At 47.8% G+C, this 23148-nt stretch overlaps 3 protein-coding genes across 6 annotated transcripts in view; all 3 read right to left on the bottom strand.

The window, feature by feature from the left end:
• Window positions 1-23148, bottom strand: part of LOC126944241 (zinc finger protein 688) — a 437324-nt gene that overhangs the window by 9151 nt on the left and 405025 nt on the right. The gene's annotated exons all lie outside the window — the stretch shown is intronic.
• On the bottom strand, window positions 872-14177 carry LOC126944133 (small integral membrane protein 30-like). The gene is made up of 2 exons (XM_050773404.1): window positions 14145-14177; window positions 872-1069 (listed from the first exon to the last, which is right to left on the bottom strand). The coding sequence occupies exons 1-2, from the start codon at window positions 14175-14177 to the stop codon at window positions 872-874; spliced, it is 231 nt and encodes a 76-aa protein (XP_050629361.1).
• LOC126944204 (zinc finger protein 689) lies at window positions 13438-22142 on the bottom strand. Its single transcript, XM_050773502.1, has 3 exons — window positions 21552-22142; window positions 21240-21353; window positions 13438-16317 (listed from the first exon to the last, which is right to left on the bottom strand). The coding sequence occupies exons 1-3, from the start codon at window positions 21754-21756 to the stop codon at window positions 15134-15136; spliced, it is 1503 nt and encodes a 500-aa protein (XP_050629459.1). The 5' UTR covers window positions 21757-22142; the 3' UTR covers window positions 13438-15133.

Here is a 23148-nt window from a genome sequence, read left to right as displayed (position 1 = left end):
GTGGCATGTGCCTATAGTCCCAGTTACTCAAGAGGCTGAAATGAGAAGGAGAAACACCTGAGCCCAGGAGGTTGCGGCTACAGTGAGCTGTGACTGTGCCACTGCATTCCAGCCTAGGCTACAGTGAGACCCTGTCTCAAGAAACAACAACAACAAAAAACTGCTCTTGGTGTCTTTTTTTTTTTAATAACATAATGGGTTTATATTTAATATAGTACTTCTCATCAGGAGGATGTTACTCAGTTAATATAAAGTTTTTTTCAAAACATTAAATCTCTTCCATGTTTATAGTTTTTTTTTTAACATTAAATTTTTTCTGCATTTCAGTATTAGATATACTGAATACATTTTTCTAAATGTTTTTTCCCCAGAGATAAAAGTTTTCCTTTTTGGCTGACTCTCTGATATCTAAATATAATATTAACTTGGGAGACAACAAAACAACAATCTAATTAAAAAAAAAAAAAGGAGAAAAGACTCCTCAGCGATTCAGGAGGCAGTGATTATAACCGAACAGTGGTGATTTCCTAAGATTCTGGGCAAGAACTTCCTTCTTCCTATTTCACATGCTTTGAGAGAATTCTAAGATTATGAAATATTACTTCTGTAAATTTCAGCCATTTTACTTCTTTGACCTCCTTTCTAACTAGCAAATTATAGGCTGCATTTTTCTGTGCATTATTTGTTGTAAAGAAAACTTTTTTTTTTCCATTTGTAAATGTATGTTTGTTCCCATTTCATGGAAACAATGAAAAATGTGAAACTCCCTTATTTACTGATCCTTGGAACCTTTCACACACCAGAGCTCAAGTTTAGCCTCTATAGCACAAAGGTTTTCAAGGTGAAGTTTGACTCAGTAGGCCTTTCAAAATCACATTCGTCCATTTCTTTTTCGTGCATATACCTGCAAGCAGGCACAAATGCCTGTAATGCTGAGAACCACACCTAACAAAAGGGCGATTGCATCACTGGCTTCTACTGCTTCCACAACAGGCAGCACCAAAAGCAGTGACATGAGGACCAAGGACAACTGTGTTGAAACTGAGGTAATGATGTTGGTCTCGAACTCCTGACCTCAGGTGATCTGCCTGCCTCGGCCTCCCAAAGTGCTGGGATTACAGGCGTGAACCACTGCACCCGGCCCACCATCCTATTTTATTAAAGGGAAATTAAGGCACAAGGAAATACAGACCACGACTGGCAGGTTAGAGCCAGTAGATTTCTGTCTGCAGCCACAGATCTTCCTTCCCAGGCATCCACTGCCTGCAGCTAGAGAGTCTAGTTGTTGTGTTCCTCACAACACCATTATCAGGTGGAGTCCCTCAGATGGTGAGATGCACAAGCCACTGGCATGTCACTTAGACTCTGCCCAATTTGGACAAATTTTATCAAACTCTGGTTGCGTTTCATTTGCTGGTTTATTATAAGGATATCACAAAGGACACAGATGAAGAGATGTTGTGGGTGAGATATGGGGGAAGCGGAGCAGAGATTCCACGCCCTCCTTGGGTATGCATGCTACCCCTCCAGGAACCTTCACATGTTCACCTATCTGGAAGCTTTTTTTTTTCTTTTCAGGTGGAGTTTCGCTCTTGTTGCCCAGGCTAGAGTGCAACAGCACAATCTTGGTTCACCGTAGCCTTCACCTCCTGGGTTCAATCAATTCTCCTGCCTCAGCCTCCCGAGTAGCTGGGATTACAGGCGCAGGCCACCATGCCCAGCTAATTTTTGTACTTTTAGTAGAGACAGGGTTTCACCATGTTGGCCAGGCTGGTCTTGAACTCCTGACCTCAGGTGATCCACCCTTCTCAGACTCCCTAAGTGCTGGGATTACAGGTGTGAGCCACTGTGCCCAGCCAGGATGGCCTTTTAAAGTTATTTTGATGTTGGACAATGCCCTTGGCCACTCAGAACCCCATGAGTTCAACACCTTTGGTGTTGAAGTGGCCTACTTACCCCCAAACACAACACTTCCAATTCAGCCTATAGATCAGGTTGTCATAAAGATCTTTAAGACTCATTGCACATGGTGCTCTATGGAAAGGATGGTCAACCCTATGGAAAAGAACCCCATCATGAAAGTCTGGAAGGATTACACCATTGAAGACACCATCATTGTTATAGAAAAAGCTGTGAAAGCCATTAAACCTGAAACAAATTCCTACAGGAGAAAACTATATCCAATAGTGTGACTACTAGAGAAAACTATACCCAGATAGTATGCATTACTTCATAGGAAATTATGACAAGAGTCAATCAAGGAAATCACGAAAGAGACTGTGGATATGGAAAAAAAAAAAAAAAAAGGCAGAGGGTGAAGGGTTTCAACACATGGATTTTGGAGAAATTGAAGAGCTAACAGACACCATACCAGAGGAATTAGAATACAACTTGGTAGAGATGAGTGCTTCTGAACCAGTGTCAGATGATGAGGAAGATGGAAAAGGGGCAGTGCCAGAAAACAAATGGACATTAGACAATCTAGCAGGAGGGTTTCCGTCATTTAAGACTGCTTTTGACTTCTTTTATGACTTACAGCCTTCTATGATATGGGCACTGAAACTAAAGTAAACAGTAGAAGAAGGATCGGTACTGTATAGAAATGTCTAGAGAAATGAAAAAGCAGCAAAAAAATCAGACAGAAACTATGATGTATTTCCATAAAGTTGTACCAGTGTGCCTGCCTCTTCTGCTCCCCTTCCCCCTTGTCCACCTCCTCTGCCTCTGCCACCCTTGAAACAGCAAGACCAACCCTTCCTCCTCTTCCTCCTCAGCCTGCTCAACGTGAAGGTGATGATGAAGAATTTTATGATGATCCATTTCCACTTAATGAATAGTAAATATATTTTCTCTTCCTTATGATTTTCTTAGTAACATTTTCTTTTCTCTAGCTTACTTTATGATGAGAATACACTATATAAGCCAGGCGTGGTGGCATGCGCCTGTAGTCCTGGCTACTCAGGAGGCTGAGGCAGGAAGATCCCTTGAGCTGAGTTTCAGGCTGCAGTTGAGCTATGGTCACGTCACTGCACTCCAACCTTCGTGACAGAGCAAGACCCATCTCTAAAAAAAAAGCAGGGGGAGGAGGGGGAGAGAGTACAGTATATGATGTATATGACATACAAAATATGTTTTTGTTTTTTTCTTTTTGAGACAGGGTCTGGCTCTGTCGCCCAGGCTGGAGTGCAGTGGCTACCATCTTGGCAACCTCCACCTCCTGAACTCAAGCCTTCCTCCTACATTAACCTCCCAAATAGCTGGGAATACAGGTACACGCCACCATGCTTGGCTAATTGTTTAATTTTTTGTAAAAACGGGGTTTCACCTTGTTTTCCAGGCTGGTCTTGAAGTCCTGAGCTCAAGAAATCCTCTTACCTCAGCCTCCCAAAGTGCTGGGATTACAGGTATGGGCCCCAAAAAATATATATATATATATTTAAATATTTACTATCTGATTTTTTTGTTTTTTTTCAGAACAGGATCTGACTCTGTCATCCAGGCTGGAGTGCAGTGGTGAGATCTCGGCTCACTGCAACCTCCACCTCCCAAGCTCAAGCAATCCTCCTGCCTCAGCCTTAGCTGGGATTACAGGCATGCGCCATGGTACCCAACCCCAAAATATGTTTTAATTCACTATTGATGTTATTGGTAAGGCTTCCAGTAAACAGTAGACTATTAGTAGTTAAGTTTTGGGGAGTCAAAAGTTAGTGAAGGCCTGGTGTGGTGGCTAATGCCTGTAATCCTAGCACTTTGGGAGGCTGAGGTGGGTGGATCACCTGAGGTCAGGAATTCGAGACCAGCCTGACCAACATGGTGAAACCCTGTCTCTACTAAAAATACAAAAATTAGCCAGGCGTGGTGGCACATGCCTATAATTCCAGCTACTCAGCCGGCTGAGGCACAAGAATCGCCTGAACCCAGGTGTTGGAGATTGCAGTGAGCCGAGATTGTGCCAGTTCACTCCAGCCAGGGACAAAGAGCAAAACTCCATCTCAAAAAAAAAAAAAAAAAAAAAAGGCAGAACAAATGTTACCAGAGGCTAGAAAGGGAAGGGTAGGGGCAAGGGTGGGATAGGGAAAAATTTGTTAATGGACACAAAATTATTAGCTATATTGGAGGAATACGTTCTAGAGTTTTACAACACTGTAGAATGACTATAGTTAACAATAATACACTATATATTTTCAAATAACTAGAAGAGAAGATATTGAATGTTCCTAACACAAAGAATGATAAATGTTTTAGATGATGGATGCCCCAATTTGACCAGTACACATCGTATGTATAGAAACATCACCATATACCCCATATTTATGTACAGTTATTATGTATGAATTAAGAATAATGGACCCCAAATATTTCATGTCCTAATCTGCAAAACCTGTGATTGTGTTACCTTATATTAGCAAATAGGACTTTGCAGATGTGATTAAACTAAGGATTTTGAGTTAAGAACACTATCCTGTTGAGTCTAGTGTAATCACAATGGTCCTTATAAAAGGGAGGCAAGAAGGTCAAGGTCCAAGAAGGAGATGTGACAACAAAAGCAGAGGTGGGAGTGATGCAGTTGCTAGAGAGGGGCCACTAGCCAAGGAATGTAGGCAGCCTCTAGAAGCTGGAAAAGGCAAGAAACAGATTCTCCCTAGAGCTCTAGAGAGGGAATGTAGCCCTGCCAACACCTTGATTGTCCCATAAGACCTATTTTCAGACTTTAGACCTGAAGAACTATAAGATGATAAATTTGTGTTGTTTTCAGCCACCAGTTTGTAGTAATTTCTTACAGTAACAAATGAACACAGGTAACATTGTTGAGGAGCTATTTCTGAGCTTTGTCAACTACTCTATTGATGTAGGAGCAGTCTCCCAGCTCTGAACTCAAGAAAGTCTAAAAAGAAGCAGGACTCAAAGACATTATGCTGAATAAAAGAAGCTTTAGACAAAAAAAATACACACTGTATGATTCCAATAATATGAAGTTTTATAACAAGAAACACTAATTAGAATAGTAGTTGTCTCTGGTGGAGCGGGGATGGGAATTGACTAGGAAGGAGCATGAGGCAATTTTCTTTCTTTTCTTTCTTTTTTTTTATTTTTTGAGACAGAATCTTACTCTGTCGCCAGGCTGGAGTACAGTGGCACGATCTTGGCTCACTGCAATCTCCGACTCCCTGATTCAAGTGATTCTTCTGCCTCAGCCTCCCAAGTAGCTGGGATTACAGGTATGTACCACCATGCCCAGCTAATTTTTGTATTTTTAGTAGAGATGGCGTTTCACCATATTGGCCAGGATGGTCTCGAACTCCTGACTTCGTGATCCGCCCACCTCGGCCTCCCAAAGTGCTGGGATAACAGGCGTGAGCCACTGCACCCAGCCACATGAGTGAACTTTCTGGGATGATGGTAATGTTATATATTTTGATAGGGGTTTGAGTTACAGATGTATACATCTTTGTCAACATTCAGCAAATATACACTTAAAGTTTGTGCATTTTATGTACTTTTAACTCAAAAAACATGTAAAATAAATGTGGAGCTCTAATTAATAACATGCATGTTGAAATGTTTACAGGTGAAGTGTACTGATTTCAGCAAATTTTTTTTTTTTTTTTTTTTTTGAGACGGAGTCTCGCTCTGTCACCCAGGCTGGAGTGCAGTGGCCGGATCTCAGCTCACTGCAAGCTCTGCCTCCCGGGTTCACGCCATTCTCCTGCCTCAGCCTCCCGAGTAGCTGGGACTACAGGCGCCTGCCACCTCGCCCGGCTAAGTTTTTGTATTTTTAGTAGAGACGGGGTTTCACTGTGTTACCCAGGATGGTCTCGATCTCCTGACCTCGTGATCCGCCCGTCTCGGCCTCCCAAAGTGCTGGGATTACAGGCTTGAGCCACCGCGCCCGGCCTCAGCAATTTTTTTTACGTGCACCCAGAAACAAAGTATACTGGTAGAGAAACTGATAGTTACATGATAAAGCAGATATACTAAATGTTAATTGTAGAATATAGGTGGTGAGTATATGTGTGTTCTCTATAAAAGTCCTTTAACTTTACTGTATCTTTCAAAACTTTTAAAATGGATTGTGGCCACGCGCAGTGGCTCACACCTGTACTCCTAGCACTTTGGGAGGCTGAGGCGGGCGGATCACCTAAGGTCGGGAGTTTGAGACCAACCTGGCCAACATGGTGAAACCCCATCTCTACTAAAATACAGAAATCAGCTGGGCATGGTAGCTTATGCCTGTAATCCCAGCTACTCTGGAGGCTAGGGCCTGAGAATCGCTTGAACCCAGGAAGTGGAGATTGTAGTGAGCCGAGATCGCACCACTGCACTCCAGCCTGGGCAACAGAGTGAGACTCCATCTCAAAAGATAAAAAAACAAAACAAAACAAAAAAACCACTATTGAGAATGAAAAGACACCCACAGAATGGGAGGAAATATTTGTAAATCATGTGTCTAATAAGGGATTAATATTCAGAATTTATAAAGAACTCCTGTAACTCAACAACCACTAAAAAATAAAAATCCCAATTTAAAAGCAGGCAAAGAGGCTGGGCGCGGTGGCTCACACTGTAATCCCAGCACTTTGGGAGGCCAAGATGGGCAGATCACTTGAGGCCAGGAATTCAAGACCAGCCTAACCAACAGAGATGGTGAAACTCCATTTCTGTTAAAAATACAAAAATTAGCCAGGCACTGTGGCACGGACCTGTAATCCCAGCTACTCAGGAGGCTGAGGCAAGAAAATCACTTGAGCCTGGGAGGCGGAGGTTGCAGTGAGCCGAAACGGCGCCACTGCACTCCAGCCTGGGTGACAGAGCAAGACTCCGCTCAAAAAAAAAAAAAAAAAGAATTAAAAAAAAAAAGATAAAAGCAGGCAAAGGCAAAGGACTTATATAGACATTTCTCCAAAGAAGATATACAGATGAGCTGGGTGTGGTGACTCATGCCTGTAATCCCAGCACTCTGGGAGGCTGAGGCAGGTGAATCACCTGAGATTAGGAGTTCAAGACCAGCCTGGCCAACATGGCGAAACCCCATCTCTACTAAAAATACAAAAAGAAAAAAAAAATCAGCTGGGCATGGTGGCGCACGCCTGTAATCCTAGCTACTTGGGAGGCTGAGGCAGGAGAATTGCTTGAACCCAGGGGACAGAGATTGCAGTGAGCTGAGATCTTGCCATTGCACTCCAGTCTGAGTGACAGAGTGAGACTCTATCTCAAAAATAAATAAATAAATGAATAAACAAACAAATGATAAATAATTATCACTTTTCTGCATTTTCCCAATTTCTTTACTGATTATTCTTGGGATTTGGAAAAAACATAAGGCCAGGCGAGGTGGCCCACACCTGTAATCCCAGCACTCTAGGAAGCCAAGGCAGGAGGATTAAAGGGCTTGAGCCCAGGAGTTCAAGACCAGCCTGGGCAACGTGGAGAAGCCTCATCTCTACAAAGAATACAAAAAAATTAGCTGGGTGTAGTGGCGCATGCCTGTGGTCCCAACTACTCAAGAGGCTGAAGTGGGTGGATCACTTGAGCTCAGGGAAGTCGAGGCTGCCGTGAGCCATGATCGCATGACCGCATTCCAGCCTGGGCCACAGAGAAACTCATTCTTGCTGGGAAGGAATTCTCACATGTACACACTAGCAGAAGCCACAAGAGGCACCAGGAAGACTAGAAGAATGTGGGGCATGAAAGCTAAGTTAGAAGAGAGTTTAAGTAGGAAAACTCAGGTATATAAGATAAAAACTGAAGCACTGATTTGTTAAGTAGGTCATCAGTTATCTTAAAGGACAGTCTTAGAATAAAACATTGCATAGCAGCTGACTTTACAGTCATCCAGATATGTGATCCTGGACAAGTTATTTATTTATTTATTTTTTAATTTTTTGAGACGGAGTTTCGCTCTTGTTGCCCAGGCTGGAGTGCAATGGCACAATCTCAGCTCATTGCAACCTCTGCCACCCGGGTTCAAGCAATTCTCCTGCCTCAGCCTCCCAAGTAGTTGAGATTACAGGTATGTGCCACCATGCCCAGCTAATTTTTTGCATTTAGTAGAGATGGGATTTCACTATGTTGATCAGACCGGTCTCGAACTCCTGACCTCAGGTGATCCACCCACCTCGGCCTCCCAAAGTGCTGGGATTATAGGCCTGCACCCCTGTGCCCAGTCGACAAGCTATTTAATGTCACTGTGCCTGTTTCCTCATCTGGTCAAGGAAAACAATACATACTGTCAGATCTGGAATTTGAGGCTGCCCTACTTATAGGTTAATAAATGGGTCTGTTCATGGATGCTGTCAGAAAACAGAGATGAAAGACCTTACTGTTCAGGGCACAACAGGCAGCATGAGCATGCCTGCATTGGTTCCTTTCTGCCCCCTGCAGGGGCAACGTGAGATGTACCCAGATAGATGCTAGACACATAGTGAGTTGCATCAAAGGGGAGGAACAAGAAGCTCCTGCTGTTTTTTTCCTTTTTAAAGATGGGGTTGGGCTGGGAGCAGTGGCTCACGCTTGTAATCCCAGCACTTTGGGAGGCCAAGGTGGGCAGATCACCTGAGATCAGGAGTTCGAGACCAGCATGACCAACATAGTGAAACCCCATCTCTACAAAAATACAAAAATTAGCTGGGCATGGTGGCAGTGACTATAATCCCAGCTACTTGGGAGGCTGAGGCAGGAAAGTTGCTTGAAAACCCAGGAGGTGGAGGTTGCAGTGAGCCAAGATCGCGCCACTGCACTCCAGCCTGAGCGACGAGTGATACTCCTTCAATCAATCAATCAATCAATCAATCAATAACATGGGTTCTTGCTATGTTGGCCAGGGTAGTCTCAAACTCCTGGCTTCAAGCAATTCTCCTGCCTTGGCCTCCCAAAATTCTGGGATTACAGGTATGAGCCACCATGCCCAGCCATCTGCTGTTTTTTTTTTTTTTTTTTTTTGAGACAGTCTCGCTCTGTCGCCCAGGCTGGAGTGCAGTGGCCGGATCTCAGCTCACTGCAAGCTCCGCCTCCCGGGTTCATGCCATTCTCCTGCCTCAGCCTCCGGAGTAGCTGGGACCACAGGCGCCCGCCACCTCGCCTGGCTAGTTTTTTGTATTTTTTAGTAGAGACGGGGTTTCACCGGGTTAGCCAGGATGGTCTCGATCTCCTGACCTTGTGATCCGCCCGTCTCAGCCTCCCAAAGTGCTGGGATTACAGGCTTGAGCCACCGCGCCCAGCCCCATCTGCTGTTTTATAGTAAGCAGTGAGGAAGCTGCTCTTTGCCCTGGAAGCAGACATTACCTCTCCCTCAAGGTTGGCTTGCTGCAAACACTGTCCTGAGAAATGTTCTGGGTAATGAGTGGCAAGGGCTTTGCTTATTTATTTTTATTTATTGGTTATACTTGCATTTATGGTTTATTAAAGCAAAAGGATACAGATTAAAATCATCAAAGGGATAAGGTACATGGGACAAAATCCAGATGCAACCAGGCACAAACTTTCAGGCGTCTACTCCCAGTGAGGCATCACGGGGATGTCCTTTTTCCTTCCTGCAATGATTTCTGACAACAGGTGCTGGTTGTTCCCAAACAGAGAAGTTCACGCAAACTTTAGGGTGCAGGTTTTATTTTGTTTGTTTTTTTAGATAGAGTCTTACTTTTGTCACCCAGGCTGGAGTGCAATGGCGTGATCTCAGCTTACTGCAACCTCCGCCTCCCAGATTCAAGCGATTCTCCTGCCTCAGCCTCCCAAGTAGCTGGAATTACAGGTGTGTGCCACCACCTGGCTAATTTTGTATTTTTAGTAGAGACGGGGTTTCACCATGTTGGCCAGGCTGGTCTCAAACTCCTGACCTCAGGTGATCCACCCACCTCGGCCTCCCAAAGTGCTGGGATTATAGGCGTGAGCCACTGCGTCGGCCATGTGCAGGGTTTTTATTGGGGGTCAGTCACATAAGCTTGGAATGTCCACACTACTGATCTCTACTACTCAGACCCCAGAGCAAAAAACAAGGTTCACTATAAATCACACTTAGGATAAACTTATTTGTTCAGACTGGTACAGCATGATGGCATGGCCCAAGACCTCTGGCATACAAAAACACTAATCAAATAAAATATTCCACGAGCTCAGAAGTTATTTCCCAGGAGCAGACCAAATGCCCATTCTGAAGATGAGCTTTCTTTGGAATGTGCAGGGTTTGAACAACCTACACCTCCTGAGTTAACCCATTCCTGCACAAACCTGGTCCCATGAGTCCACTGTACCTGGTAAACTACATTTTGAATCTCCTAGAATTAAAATTAGTTTAGGTCCAATGTCCACAAATCTCTGGACACTCTAGTTACTTCCCCTTCTCTGATGCCCACAGTAGCAGTAGTCTACATTCACTGAACCCACTTGTGTATTTTTTGGCCCACTGCAGTATTAATAGACACGTGACTGAGTTTTCATGATATGCCATGTACTGAGTTAAGCACTGTGTATACATTCCAATCTAATGTGCTTGCTAAATGGCTGCAGGTACACTTGGAAAATGCTAGAAGGTTTACAGCATGTTTTTGTCAGTGTAGAACAGTCCTTCATCAAGGGGACCCAGCCTCCCCTTCATTCAGGAGACTCTAGGTATGTGAATAGGATCAAGTCTGAGAATTTGTTGAAGGCAGGGACTTGCGATTTTTGCCAACTCAGCAAGATGTGAAGGCAGGACTTGCCGAGATGGATTGGAAGTAAATATGAGTGGGCACGCTGGTCACTTTGGAGTCACAGCAGGGAGACACACGGAGGAGTATCTCCTAATACCTACTTTATAGAGTTCTTGTAAATGTTAAATTGAAGTGTAAATAGGCCGGGCGCGGTGGCTCAAGCCTGTAATCCCAGCACTTTGGGAGGCCGAGACGGGCAGATCACGAGGTCAGGAGATTGAGACCATCCTGGCTAACATGGTGAAACCCTGTCTCTACTAAAAAAAATACAAAAAACTAGCCGGGCGAGGTGGCGGGCGCCTGTAGTCCCAGCTACTTGGGAGGCTGAGGCAGGAGAATGGCATGAACCCAGGAGGCGGAGCTTGCAGTGAGCTGAGATCCGGCCACTGCACTCCAGCCTGGGCGACAGAGCGAGACTTCGTCTCAAAAAAAAAAAAAAAAAAAAAAAAAGAAATGTATATAAAGTGCTTAACACAGTACATGGCACATCATAAAAGCTCAGTCAAGTGGCTATTAATATTGCACTAGGCCAAAGAATAAACAGAAATGGATTCAGGCCAGGTGCAGTGGCTCACACCTGAATCCCAGCAGTTTGGGAAGCCGAGGTGGGCAAATCCCTTGAGGTCAGGAGTTTGAGACCAGTCTGGCCAACATGGTGAAACCCCATCTCTACTACAAATACAAAAATTAGCTGGGTGTGGTGGCGGACACCTGTAGTCTCAGCTACTCAGAAGGCTGAGGCACAGAATCGCTTGAACCTGAGAGGAGGAGGCTGCAGTGAGCCGAGATTGCGCCACCGCACTCCAGCCTGGGCGACGGAGTGAGGCTCCATCTCAAAAAAAGAAAGAAAAGAAAGAAGTGGATTCCGTGAATGTAGGCTACTGCTTCGAGGCATTTAGCTGAAAATAATAGGGATAGAGAGAAAAGTTATTTTATATTGTTTTAAAGGCAGATCTTAGCATGCTTATAGGCTGGAGTGTCTTTGGGACAAGAAAGGGAATCTGAAACCATAAAACTAGGAGAGGAGAAAGTAGGAATAATAGAGCAAAGTCCCTAAGGGGCAGAAGGGGATGAAACCCAGGCCCAGCTGTGTTGCTGAACATTATACATGCAGGACTTGCCGAGATGGATCGGAAGTAAATCTGGAGTCATGGCAGGCAGTGGAATGTTAAAGAAGCTCCTATTTGACCCCTCGTATTTTCCTAGTAAAAGAGGAAGTATTTACTGGTTAAGAATATATGGAATGGGCAGGGAGCGGTGGCTCACGCCTGTAATCCCAGCACTTTGGGAGGCCAAGGCAGGTGGATCACGAGGTCAGGAGATCGAGACCATCCTGGCTAACACGGTGAAACCCTATCTCTACTAAAAATACAAAAAATTAGCCGGGCGTGGTGGTACACACCTGTAGTCCCAGCCACCAGGGAGGCTGAGGCAGGAGAATCGCTTGAACACAGGAGGCGGAAGTTGTAGTGAGCCGAGATTGTGCCACTGCATTCCAGCCTGGGTGACAGAACGAGACTCCATCTCAAAAAAAAAAAAAGAATATATGGAATGCTACTCTGGGCACACTGCCTATAGGGTGGTCGTGCTCTGGACTACCACAGTATTTATGTTTATTTATATTTATACATTTGTATATAAACTATTAGTTTATATCTAACTTTAATTCTATATATATATGGAAGACATAATGTTGTCCTGTTATTGTTGTTGTTTTTTAAGTCTTGCTATGTTGCCCGGGCTGGTCTCGAACTCCCAGGTCAGTCCTCCCGCCTTGGCCTCCCAAAGTGCTGGGATTACAGGTATGAACCACTGTGCCCAGTCCGGAAGACGTAATATTGAATGTTCTACTGAGGTTGAAGGTCAGGAAGGGTATCGTGGCCCCTGTCAGCAGCAATGCAGTGTTTTTTTTCACAGCTCATATCTAGGCATGGAGGCAGATGGGAGATTAATCCAGACTGAGGCTATGTATTTGTTCATTCTTTTGATTGCAAACAACAGAAACTCAAACCACCTTAAGCAGAAAGGGGAAGTTATTGGAAGGATGCTAGGATCTCTCACTGAATAAAGAGCCAGGATCCCAGCTCGGGTGGATTGAAGTGCTTCAGGGAACCTAGGAAGTTGTCTCCCATCTCTGCTTTCCGCAGACCACATAATGGAAGTTAGCCACCAGTGGCTCCCAAGTTTTGTTTTGTTTTTTTTTTTTTTTTTGAGATGGAGCTTGCTCTGTCACCCAGGCTGGACTGCAGCGGCGTGATCTCAGCTCACTGCAGGCTCCACCTCCCAGGTTCACGCTATTCTCCTGCCTCAGCCTCCTGAGTAGCTGGGACTACAGGCGCCCGCTACCACGCCCAGCTAATTTTTTGTATTTTTAGTAGAGATGGGGTTTCACCGTGTTAGCCAGGATGGTCTCGATCTCCTGACCTGGTGATCTGCCCGACTCAGCCTCCCAAAGTGCTGGGATTACAGGTGTGAGCCACTCCACCTGGCCCCAAGTTTTATGAATTACCATCCAGTCCCAAAGAAAGTTATACAATTCCTAGCTGAGGAAATCCTTGCGTTCCGGTGGCAAAGGATAGGGGAAAGAGCTGGCTCTCCCAGGGGGCTGGGTAGACCTGGTAACAGGGCTCTGCTGGGCAGGGCAGGTCTCCTGGTCTGAAAGTCTGGCTCTCCCATCAGAACAGCAAAAATTGCTACTGAATCAAGGAACTAGATTGACATTTTGTAAAAAGTAATTCCAGGAGGAACAGAATTCATTCATCAGACATTTTAATGAGACCCAATCTGATATGACCCCTTCTTGGGGGCAGCTCACCATCCAAGGAGAAACAAATAGTTACAATGTTACAATGCAACTTGCTAAAGATTGAACAGAGGTAATTACATAAAGCTGTGTTCCCCAGCTGCTCCCCTGCTTGGGCCCAGATCAGGAGAGCTGTAGTAAGGCGCCACAGGGGTAAAGGATGACCCACTCCAGCTGTTGGAATATGAGTCACATCTGGAAATTCTAATTTGGTGCAGCTGCCCAAGGCAAAGTGGTAGGCCTTGTTCACATTTAACGCGGTAAAGCTTTATGAAGCACCTACCCGGCGGGTGCCATGGAGGTGGATCAGATTGAGACACACTGCTGCCACCTCTCTGGAGGGAGGCTGGCATGGACACAACTTGATGACTATAGACTCTTTCTCTCTGGGTTCAATTCCCTCTTTCTAGCCTCCTTGAATGGCCTCACCTCATTTTGTGAAAAAATGCTGACTGAGGCCTCATGGAAGTTCTGTGCCAATTATGTGCCTGTGATTCATCTGTGCCTGATGAGAATCCGGGTCGAGTATGGCCCAATTCTCCAGGCTTTTCCAGGCACTGGCCGCCTGAAGCCAATCCAGGTCTGCCAGGTAGAGCACAAGCCAGTCCCATTTGCATTTCCTAAACCACAGGTCCCTGCTTTTCCTTAAGACCAACCTTCTCCCAGAGCTGACTGCGCTTATGTCTCATACGCAGCTTGAACCAATTTTCCAAACACAAGATGAAGACTTAGCTTTTTTTTTTTTTTTTTTTTAAGTTTAGGGCATTTATATATCTGCATCCCAATAAACTGCTGGTACCGTGCAGCTCCCCCAAATTCAGTGCAACCAAAGCTGCTGAAACAAGTCCAGCCCCAGAAGGTGTAGTGGCACTGTGGGTGCTACCTTATTTTTACATGACCCTTCAAAAAGGACACTGAAAACCCAGAGCCTGTTTGCAGAGATCATGTGTGGAAATTGAAACCCTGTCTTTAAGGAATGACCAAATTCATGCTACTTAACCTGAAAATTTGGGGGCAAATTGGTTGTGATTAAGTTATCTGAAGGGCTGCCAAGTAGAAGTATTAAACATGTCATAGGCAAGGTTTACAGATGAGAATGTGGTACTTAACTTTCTGTAGATCCCACAATGAAATGACCTGCCTTGTGAGGTAGTGAGCTCCCTGTCAAGGGAGATTTTCAAGCAAGGGGTAGAGACCACTTGGCAGGAGTGTTGTAAAAAGTGGGCTAAACCAGACTTTTCCAACCTAGTATGGAGGAAGAGGCAGAGTAGGGGAAGGTCCTGCACCTATAAATGAGATTCTCCTGATTGCATGCAAGATGACAGGTAATCCCTGTGTGCACAGACTAGAAAAGCAGACAGCCCCTAAAATAGATGGGGAGAACTTTTAGCCCTGATATCCAGACAAACTATTTAAGGATAGGGTAGCTTGAAAAACTTTAACCAAATGATGTCACCTCTCCTAATGGGACTGTTCCAGACACGCACAGGGAGGCAGTCAGTGCAGTGCAAGATACTAAAGTTCAGCTCTGTGCAGCAGGAGACCTGGGTTTAGTTCTGACTCTGCCCTGTATGACCTGGGGCTCCTCCTTCCCTTTTCTGGGTCCTTCCATAAAATGAAATGAACGTAGGCAGTCCTTCCCCTTCTAATGGGCATTGCCCCTCTGACTGGAGCCCCCGAGAGCAGATCTAGGGCTACAGTTTGGGGCCTTGGGGCTACACTTGTGGACAGCCAGAGACCACCTCTGGCGGAAGCACCGGCCACACTCGAGGCAGGGGAAAGGCTTCTCCCCCGTGTGCAGCAGCTGGTGCTGGGCCAGGTGGCTCCACTGAGCAAAGCGCTTGGAGCAAAGGTCGCAGGCATAGGGCCGCTCGCCCGAGTGCACGCGCCGGTGGCTGGCCAGCAGTGAGGGGTAGGCAAAGCGCCGGCCACAGTCGTCGCAGGCGTGCAGTTTCTCCTCAGTGTGCGTGCTGCGATGGATGGCCAGGGAGCCGCTCCGCCGGAAGGCACGCCCACAGTCTGGGCAGGGGTAGGGCTTCTCTCCCGTGTGCAAGAGCTGGTGCTGGAGCAGTGTGCTGCGCTGGGAGAAGCGGGCCTCACAGTGCTCGCAGGCATAGGGACGCTCCCCAGAGTGCACACGCCGGTGACTGACTAGGCGAGAGGAGGAGGAGAAGCGCCGCTCGCAGTCCGGGCACGGGTAGGGCTTCTCGCCCGTGTGGATGCGCTGGTGGATAACGAGGGCGGTGCGCTGGCGGAAGCGGCGGTTGCACTCGAGGCAGGTGTAGGGCTTCTCTCCCGTGTGTGTACGCTGGTGAATGGCTAGCAGGGAGGGGTAGGCGAAGCGACGTCCGCAGCTAGGGCACTGGTGGGGTTTTTCGCCTGTGTGTGTGGTCCGGTGATTGGCCAAGGACCGGCTCCTCCGGAAACAGCGACCACAGTCAGGGCAGTGGTAGGGCTTCTCGCCTGTATGGATGACCTGGTGCTGGGAGAGGTTCTTGCGCTGGGAGAAACGTTTGCCACACTGGTCACAAACATAGGGGCACTCGCCGGAGTGTGCCCGCCGGTGACTGACCAGCAGGGATGGATAGGAAAAGCGGCGCCCACAGTCTGGGCAAGGGTAAGGCTTTTTTAGATTCTGGGCGCACTTGTGGCTCTCCAGGGCCTGATGATCAGGGAAGGTACAGCCGCAGTCAGGGCAGATGGGGCCCCCAGACGTCTGCCTGGGAATCAGTCGGGGTTTACTGGGCCTCCGGCCTCGCTTCCCCTTTCGGGGTGCCTCCTTAGGCGGGAATACTTCCTTTTCCCCATTCTTCTTTCTGGTTCTGCTTTCTATAGGAATACAGAAGAATTAATTTAACAAATACTGGGATCCTGCTGTTGTAAATTACATTATAGGTTACAAGACCAATAGACTCACCCCCTGGCCTCAATGCCTAGTGCCACAGACAGCTAAGTGTGACATACTATCATGCAAATATGGTGTGCATTACAGGAGCTTCTAACCCAGCTTGGAGACGTCTAGGAAGATTTCTTGGAGATTAAGCTAACTTTAAAAATTGAGGCCGGGCGTGGTGGATCACACTTGTAATCCAAGCACTTTGGGAGGCCGAGGTGGGCAGATGACAAGGTCAGGAGTCTGAGAGCAGCCTGACCAACCTGGTGAAACCCCATCTCTACTAAAAATACAAAAATTAGCCGGGCGTGGTGGCATGCACCGGTAATCCCAGCTACCCAGGAGTCTGAGGCAGGAGAATCGCTTGAACCCGGGGAGGTAGAGGTTGCAGTGAGCCGAGATCGTGCCACTGCACTCCAGCCTAGGTGAGACAGCGAGACTCCGACTCAAAAAAAAAAGAAAAGGGAATGATTTCTAAGAGGTAAGCTTACATCATTCAAAAGTCAACATATCAACCAGGCATGGTAGCTCATGCCTGTAATCCCAGCACTTTGGGAGCCCAAGGCCAAGAGGGTCACTTGAAGCCAGGAGTTCAAGATCAGCCTGGGCAACATCGTGAAACCCCATCTCTACAAAAAATACAAATATTAGCCTGGCACGGTGGCATGCATGCCTGCCTGTAGCCCCAGCTACTTGGAAGGCTGAGGTAGAGGATTACTTGAGCCCAGGAGTTCAAGGCTACTGTGAACCATGATGGTACCAGTGTACTACAGCCTGGGCAACAGAGCAAGACCCTATCTCAAAAAACAAAAAAGTCAAAATATTAATAAAGGAATACAGAGAAGTCTTACTGCCACCTTTTTCCCATCTACCTTGTAGAAACCATATTAGTTTCTTCCCATTTTTTTGATGCAATACAAATGTCATCTTCCCCATCTTTCTTTCATAAGAGATTGCATACACATGCTTTACTGCATATGTTCTCTTCCCCCACCTTTCTTTTTATTTTTATTTATTTATTTTTTTTTTGAGACAGAGTCACGTTCTGTCACCCAGGCTGGAGTGCAATGGCATGATCTCAGCTCACTGAAACCTCCGCCTCCCAGGTTCAAGCGATTCTCCCTGCCTCAGCCTCCCAAGTAGCTGAGATTACAGGCACACACCACTATGCCCGGCTAATTTTTTGTATTTTCAGTAGAGACGGGGTTTCACCATGTTGGCCAGGTTGGTCTCAAATTCCTGACCTCAGGTTATCTGCCCACCTCCATCTTCCAAAGTGCTGGGATTACAGGCATGAGCCACCATGCCCAGCTCAACTTTCTTATATAAAATACAACATATACACACCTTATACACACTTTACTGTGCCTTCATTTTTTCACTTAATATATTCTAAAGATCATTTTATGTCAGCACATCTTTTTTCTATTTTACAGTTGCACAGAATTCCATTGTGGATGAGCCATGGTTTATCTGACTTAGCTGATTCTTTAAAAAATGTGGCTGGGCGCGGTGGCTCATGCCTGTAATCCCTGCATTTTGGGAGGCCGAGGCAGGTGGATCACCTGAGGTCAGGAGTTCAAGACCAGCCTGGCCAACATGGTGAAACACCGTATCTACAAAAATACAAAAATTAGCTGGGCACGATAGCGGGTGCCTGTAATCCCAGCTACTCGGGAGGCTGAGGTGGAAGAATTGCTTGATCCCGGGAGGCAGAGGTTGCAGTGAGCTGAGATCCTGCCTTTGCACTCCAGCCTGCACGACAGAGCGAGACTCCATCTCAAAAAATAAAAAAGAATTAAAATTATGCAGGGTTAGAAATGTAAGTCCCGGCCAAGCGCGGCGGCTCACGCCTATAATCCCAGCACTTTGGGAGGCCAAGGTGGGTGGATTGCAAGGTCAGGAGTTCGAGACCAGCCTGGCCAACATGGTGAAACCCCATCTCTACTAAAAATACAAAAGTTATCCCGGCATGGTGGCAGGCGCCTGTAATCCCAGCTACTCGGGAGACCAAGGCAAGATAATTGCTTCAAACTGGAAGGCAAAGGTTGCAATCAGTGAAGATCACGCCACTGCACTCCAGCCTGGGTAGAAGAACGAAACTCCGTCTCAAAAAAAAAAAAAAGAAAAGAAACGTAAGTCCCAAGGCTCAGTGTACAGTGTGCACAGGCCCTAAGATCTTCTTAGACACAAACTGTAATAAAGCAAGACAGGCTGGGCGCAGCGGCTTACACCTGCAATCTCAGCACTTTGGAAGGCCAAGGTAGGCGGATCACCTGAGGTCAGGAGTTTGAGACCAGCCTGACCAACATGGAGAAACCCCGTCTCTACTAAAAATTAGCCAGGCATGGTGGTGGGTACCTATAGTCCCAGCTACTCGGGAGGCTGAGACAGGAGAATTGCTTGAACCTGGGAGGCAGAGGTTGCAGTGAGCTGAGATCGTGCCACTGCACTCCTGCCTGGGCGACAGAGCAAGACTCCGTCTCACAAAAATGAAGAGTGTAAGGCAAGACATGGAAACCTGTAAGGTATGAGCTAGCAGTGACTGGGTCAAAAGACCCTCTAAGCCAATGGTTCTCAAACTTCACTGTGATCAGAATCATTTGGAAGATTTACTGAAACAGTCTGCCAGGTCCTAGTGCCCGTTTTGGATCCAGCAGGTCTGGGGTAGGGTCCCAGAATTTGCATTTCTAACAAGTTCCCAAGGAATGCTGCTTCTAGTCTGAGACCACGCTTTGAAAACCATTGCTAATAGCATTGTTAAGGACCTTGGACTGTATTTTACCCAGTGGTTTTCTTTTCTTTTTCTTTTTTTTTTTGAGATACAGTCTTGCTCTGTCACCCCAGCTGGAGTGCAGTGGTGCGATCTCAGCTCACTGTAACCTCTGCCTACAGGTTCAAGTGATTCTCCTGCCTCAGCCTCCCAAGTAGCTGGGACTACAGGCGCCCGCCACCATGCCCAGCTAATTACCCAGTGGTTTTCTTTTCTTTTTTTTTTCCCGAGATGGAGTCTCGCTGTGTCACCCAGGCTGGAGTGCAGTGGGGTGATCTCGGCTCACTGCAACTTCCACCTCCCGGGATCAAGCAATTCTCCCTGCCTCAGCCTCCTGAGTAGCTGGGATTACAGGCGCCCACCACCACGCCCGGCTAATTTTTGTATTTTTTAGTAGAGACGGGGTTTCACGATGTTGGCCAGGCTGGTCTTGAACTCCGGACCTCAAGTGATCCACCCGCCTTGGCCTCCCAAAGTGCTGGGATTACAGGCATGAGCCACTGCGCCCCGCCGGTTTTCAAACCTAGATGCACATCTGAATCAGATGAGGCTAATTAAAAAATTGCAAGTTCCAGCCGGGCGCGGTGGCTCACGCCTGTAATCCCAGCACTCTGGGAGGCCGAGGCGGGAGGATCACAAGGTCAGGAGATCGAGACCACGGTGAAACCCCGTCTCTACTAAAAATACAAAAAATTAGCCGGGCGCGGTTGTGGGCGCCTGTAGTCCCAGCTACTCGGGAGGCTGAGGCAGGAGAATGGCGTGAACCCGGGAGGCGGAGCTTGCAGTGAGCCGAGATCGCGCCACTGCACTCCAGCCTGGGCGACAGAGCGAGACTCCGTCTCAAAAAAAAAAAAAAAATTGCAAGTTCCAGCCAGGCGCGGTGGCTCAAGCCTGTAATCCCAGCACTTTGGGAGGCCGAGACAGGCGGATCACGAGGTCAGGAGATCGAGACTATCCTGGCTAACACGGTGAAACCCCGTCTCTACTAAAAAAAAAAAAAACTACAAAAAAACTAGCCGGGCGAGGTGGCGGGCGCCTGTAGTCCCAGCTACTCGGGAGGCTGAGGCAGAAGAATGGCATAAACCCGGGAGGCGGAGCTTGCAGTGAGCTGAGATCCGGCCACTGCACTCCAGCCTGGGCGACAGAGCAAGACTCCGTCTCAAAAAAAAAAAAAAAAAAAAAAAAAAAAAATTGCAAGTTCCTAAACATTCACACGAGTGAATGAATAGCTCTGGGACGGGGTCCTGGAACCTGCATTTTTACCAAGTTCCCCAAATGACTCAGATATAACCAATGGCCATTTGACAACCTTGGCAAAAATTAACTGAACATTTTTAAGCAAGGTAATATCATGGTCAGATCTGAATCTTAGACAGCTATCCCTCGTCTTGGAGAATCTGGCTCTGAAATTCCAGCCCAGACAGCTGCATATTCTACTATGGGTGGATCTGGGACCCTTCTACCTGAATGGGGTTAAGCAGAGCCTTGTTGGATTCTGGGGAGACTGCAGTATCTCCTTCGCTGATAAGGGTCATCCTGCTGTAAGAGCAGAAAGAGGATCCTGCATCCCAGGCAGCTGTTCCCCATGAGCTCCCTTCAACCAAAACCCAGAAAACTCTGAGAAGTTTAGGATCTCTTTGGTCCAATTCAAAGGTGGCTAGAGGCAGAGATCTTGGAAAGGAGGCAGAGGGGAGCACCGTTAAAAGCTCACTGATTCTGGCTGGCTGCAATGGCTCACGCCAGTAACCCCAGCATTTTGGGAGGCCAAGACAGGAGGATCGCTTGAGGCCAGAAGTTCAAGACCAAACTGGGCAACATAGCAAGACAATGTCTCTACAAAAAAAAAAGACGAAGAAGCCCACTGATTCCTTCACACAATGGAAAACTGCAGCTTGCAGACTGACATGGGAATCTCTGTGTGGTGGACGGGCCCCACACCACCAGACACAAGACGCCGAGGTTAGGAAGATGAATACACTAAACACGCGGCACCCACCCCTAGCCAAACCACAACTCTGGACGGAGCCGTTAGAGGTAGAACGTTATAGGAGGGCTGCAGGCTCTGCGTGGTTATTTAGCACTCACTTCTCTGAACTGTCAGCCCTCTCGGGTACTCCTGCGGATCTAGAGCAGCCGGTTCCCAGTCATCAGTGTTTCGTTCCAACCAGGAGATGAGGGCTGGTTTGGGACCTGCGCACCCTGGGGAAGGAGAACAAATCAGAAGGCCAGTTTCTAGATCACGCCGAGTAATGTCTCCCCGACGGCACCTCCCGCTAAGCCCCTGACCACCTACCCTGACAACCTGGTCGCCTGCCAGGACCGTGGCCTCCCTGCCTCCCCCCGCCCCGGCTCCTGCATCCCTTCGCGCCCCGCGGCAGCGGATGGGGCCGGCCTCACCGAGCGCGCCCAGGTGGCCGTAGGTCTCCCGCATCACGTCCCGGTACAGGGCCCTCTGCGCGGGCCGCAGGCAGCCCCACTCCTCCGGGGAGAAGTACACGGCCACGTCCACGAACTTCAGAGCCCTCGGCCTCCTGCCCCTTTTCCGACTGGGTCTGGCCTCTCCTGGTCCCTGCGCCCGGAGCGGAGCCGAAGGCGGCGCCATGGGACCCGAGGAGCCGGCGCCACGGCCTTCCCCGTCCAGGCCTCGGCCCTCGGGCGCTGGCGGCCCCTGGGATCGAGGAGCCCCCGCCGCACCAGGGCTGAGCGTGGCCAGGGAGGCCCGGAGGGAATTGGAATCGGCCGCCCGCAGGGCTAACGGAAACCTTTTGCTGTTATTCAGGAAACTCCTGCCCGAACTTGGGTGAAAGGCACCGGAAGATGCCTTCGGGGAAAATGGCGGCGCTGCTACCGCACCGCCTTTGCCTGGAACACAGGCAGCTTCCAGCTATCGATTTTATTGACCGGAGCGCCATGCCGGCTTCCTAACCTCTTTGCCCTCAAGTGTAATGGCGCTGCGATTGGGCTTCACACTCTCTTTTTTCCCCTCCCCATTACGCGCGTTCATTGGACAACAGCCGAAGATCGAGCGTTCTGACTGGGTGCTGGCAAAGGCGGTCCGTTTGAACGAAGCCAAGAGTTGCATAAGGGCAGGAAGCTGGACCACTGGGGTCAGGCGACTACAAGGAGCTGTGAAGCCACTTGCACCGACCTAGGGGCAGCAAGAGGCCCCGGGGCTGCTTTCCGCTGTTCGACTCTGGCAGGCTCAGCCAATCACTGAAGGAGGGAACGATTTGAGCGTTGGAACCACTCTGGCCAAGCTAGAGTTGAGATTATCCTGAGTTCCTTTTAGTGGCGTTCTCAGAGCATCGTTGACTTTGGAGAACGGATATCTTCTTTGTTTGCCCTTTAGGGCAGGGAATTATTGTTATCATTTCCTGGGGGCAGGCGCCATGCCCAGCATATTACATATTTCATCTTTATTCTTTTTAATTTTTATTTATTTATTTATTTTTGAGACAGAGTCGTGCTCTGTCGCCCAGGCTGGAATGCAGCGGCAAAATCTCGGCTCACTGCAACTTCCGCCTCCCACGTTCAAGCGATTCTTCTACCTCAGCCTCCCGAGTAACTGAGATTACAGGTGCGTTCCACCACGCCCGACTAATATTCGTATTTTTTAGTAGAGATGGGGTTTCACCATGTTAGCCAGGCTGGTCTCGAACTTCTGACCTCAAGTGATCCACGAAGTGCTAGGATTACAGGCGTGAGCCACTGTGCCTAGCCTTATTTTTATTTTTTTGAGATAAGGTCTCACTCTGTCACCCAGGCTGGAGGGAATGCAGTAGTGCAATCTCAGCTCACTGCAGCCTCTGACTCCTGGGCTCTACAATCGTCCCGCCTCGGCCTTCAGAGTAACTGGGACTACTGCTGTGCAGTACCACGTCTGGCTAATTTTTTATATTATTTGTTGAGTCAGGGTTTCCCTGCGTTGCCCAGGCTGGTCTCGAACCCCTTGGCTAAGTGATCCTCCTGCCTCGTCCTCCCAAAGTGCTGGGAT

This window comes from Macaca thibetana, chromosome 20 (assembly GCF_024542745.1).
Source record: "Macaca thibetana thibetana isolate TM-01 chromosome 20, ASM2454274v1, whole genome shotgun sequence".
In the NCBI taxonomy this organism is placed as follows: Eukaryota; Metazoa; Chordata; class Mammalia; order Primates; family Cercopithecidae; genus Macaca; species Macaca thibetana.
The sequence above is the reverse complement of the archived record's forward strand: the minus strand, read 5'-3'. Positions and strand labels throughout refer to the sequence as shown.

Coding starts and splice junctions, on each gene's coding strand:
- LOC126944133 (XM_050773404.1), bottom strand. CDS start 14,177: ATGAGACATAAGCGCAGTCAGCTCTGGGAGAAG. Junction 1,070..14,144: donor GCAGTCAGCTCTGGGAGAAG/GTTGGTCTTAAG, acceptor ACCTGAGGTCAG/GAGTTCGAGACCAACATCAT.
- LOC126944204 (XM_050773502.1), bottom strand. CDS start 21,756: ATGGCGCCGCCTTCGGCTCCGCTCCGGGCGCAGGGACCAGGAGAGGCC. Junction 21,354..21,551: donor CGGCCACCTGGGCGCGCTCG/GTGAGGCCGGCC, acceptor CTCCTTCCCCAG/GGTGCGCAGGTCCCAAACCA. Junction 16,318..21,239: donor AGGGCTGACAGTTCAGAGAA/GTGAGTGCTAAA, acceptor GTATTCCTATAG/AAAGCAGAACCAGAAAGAAG.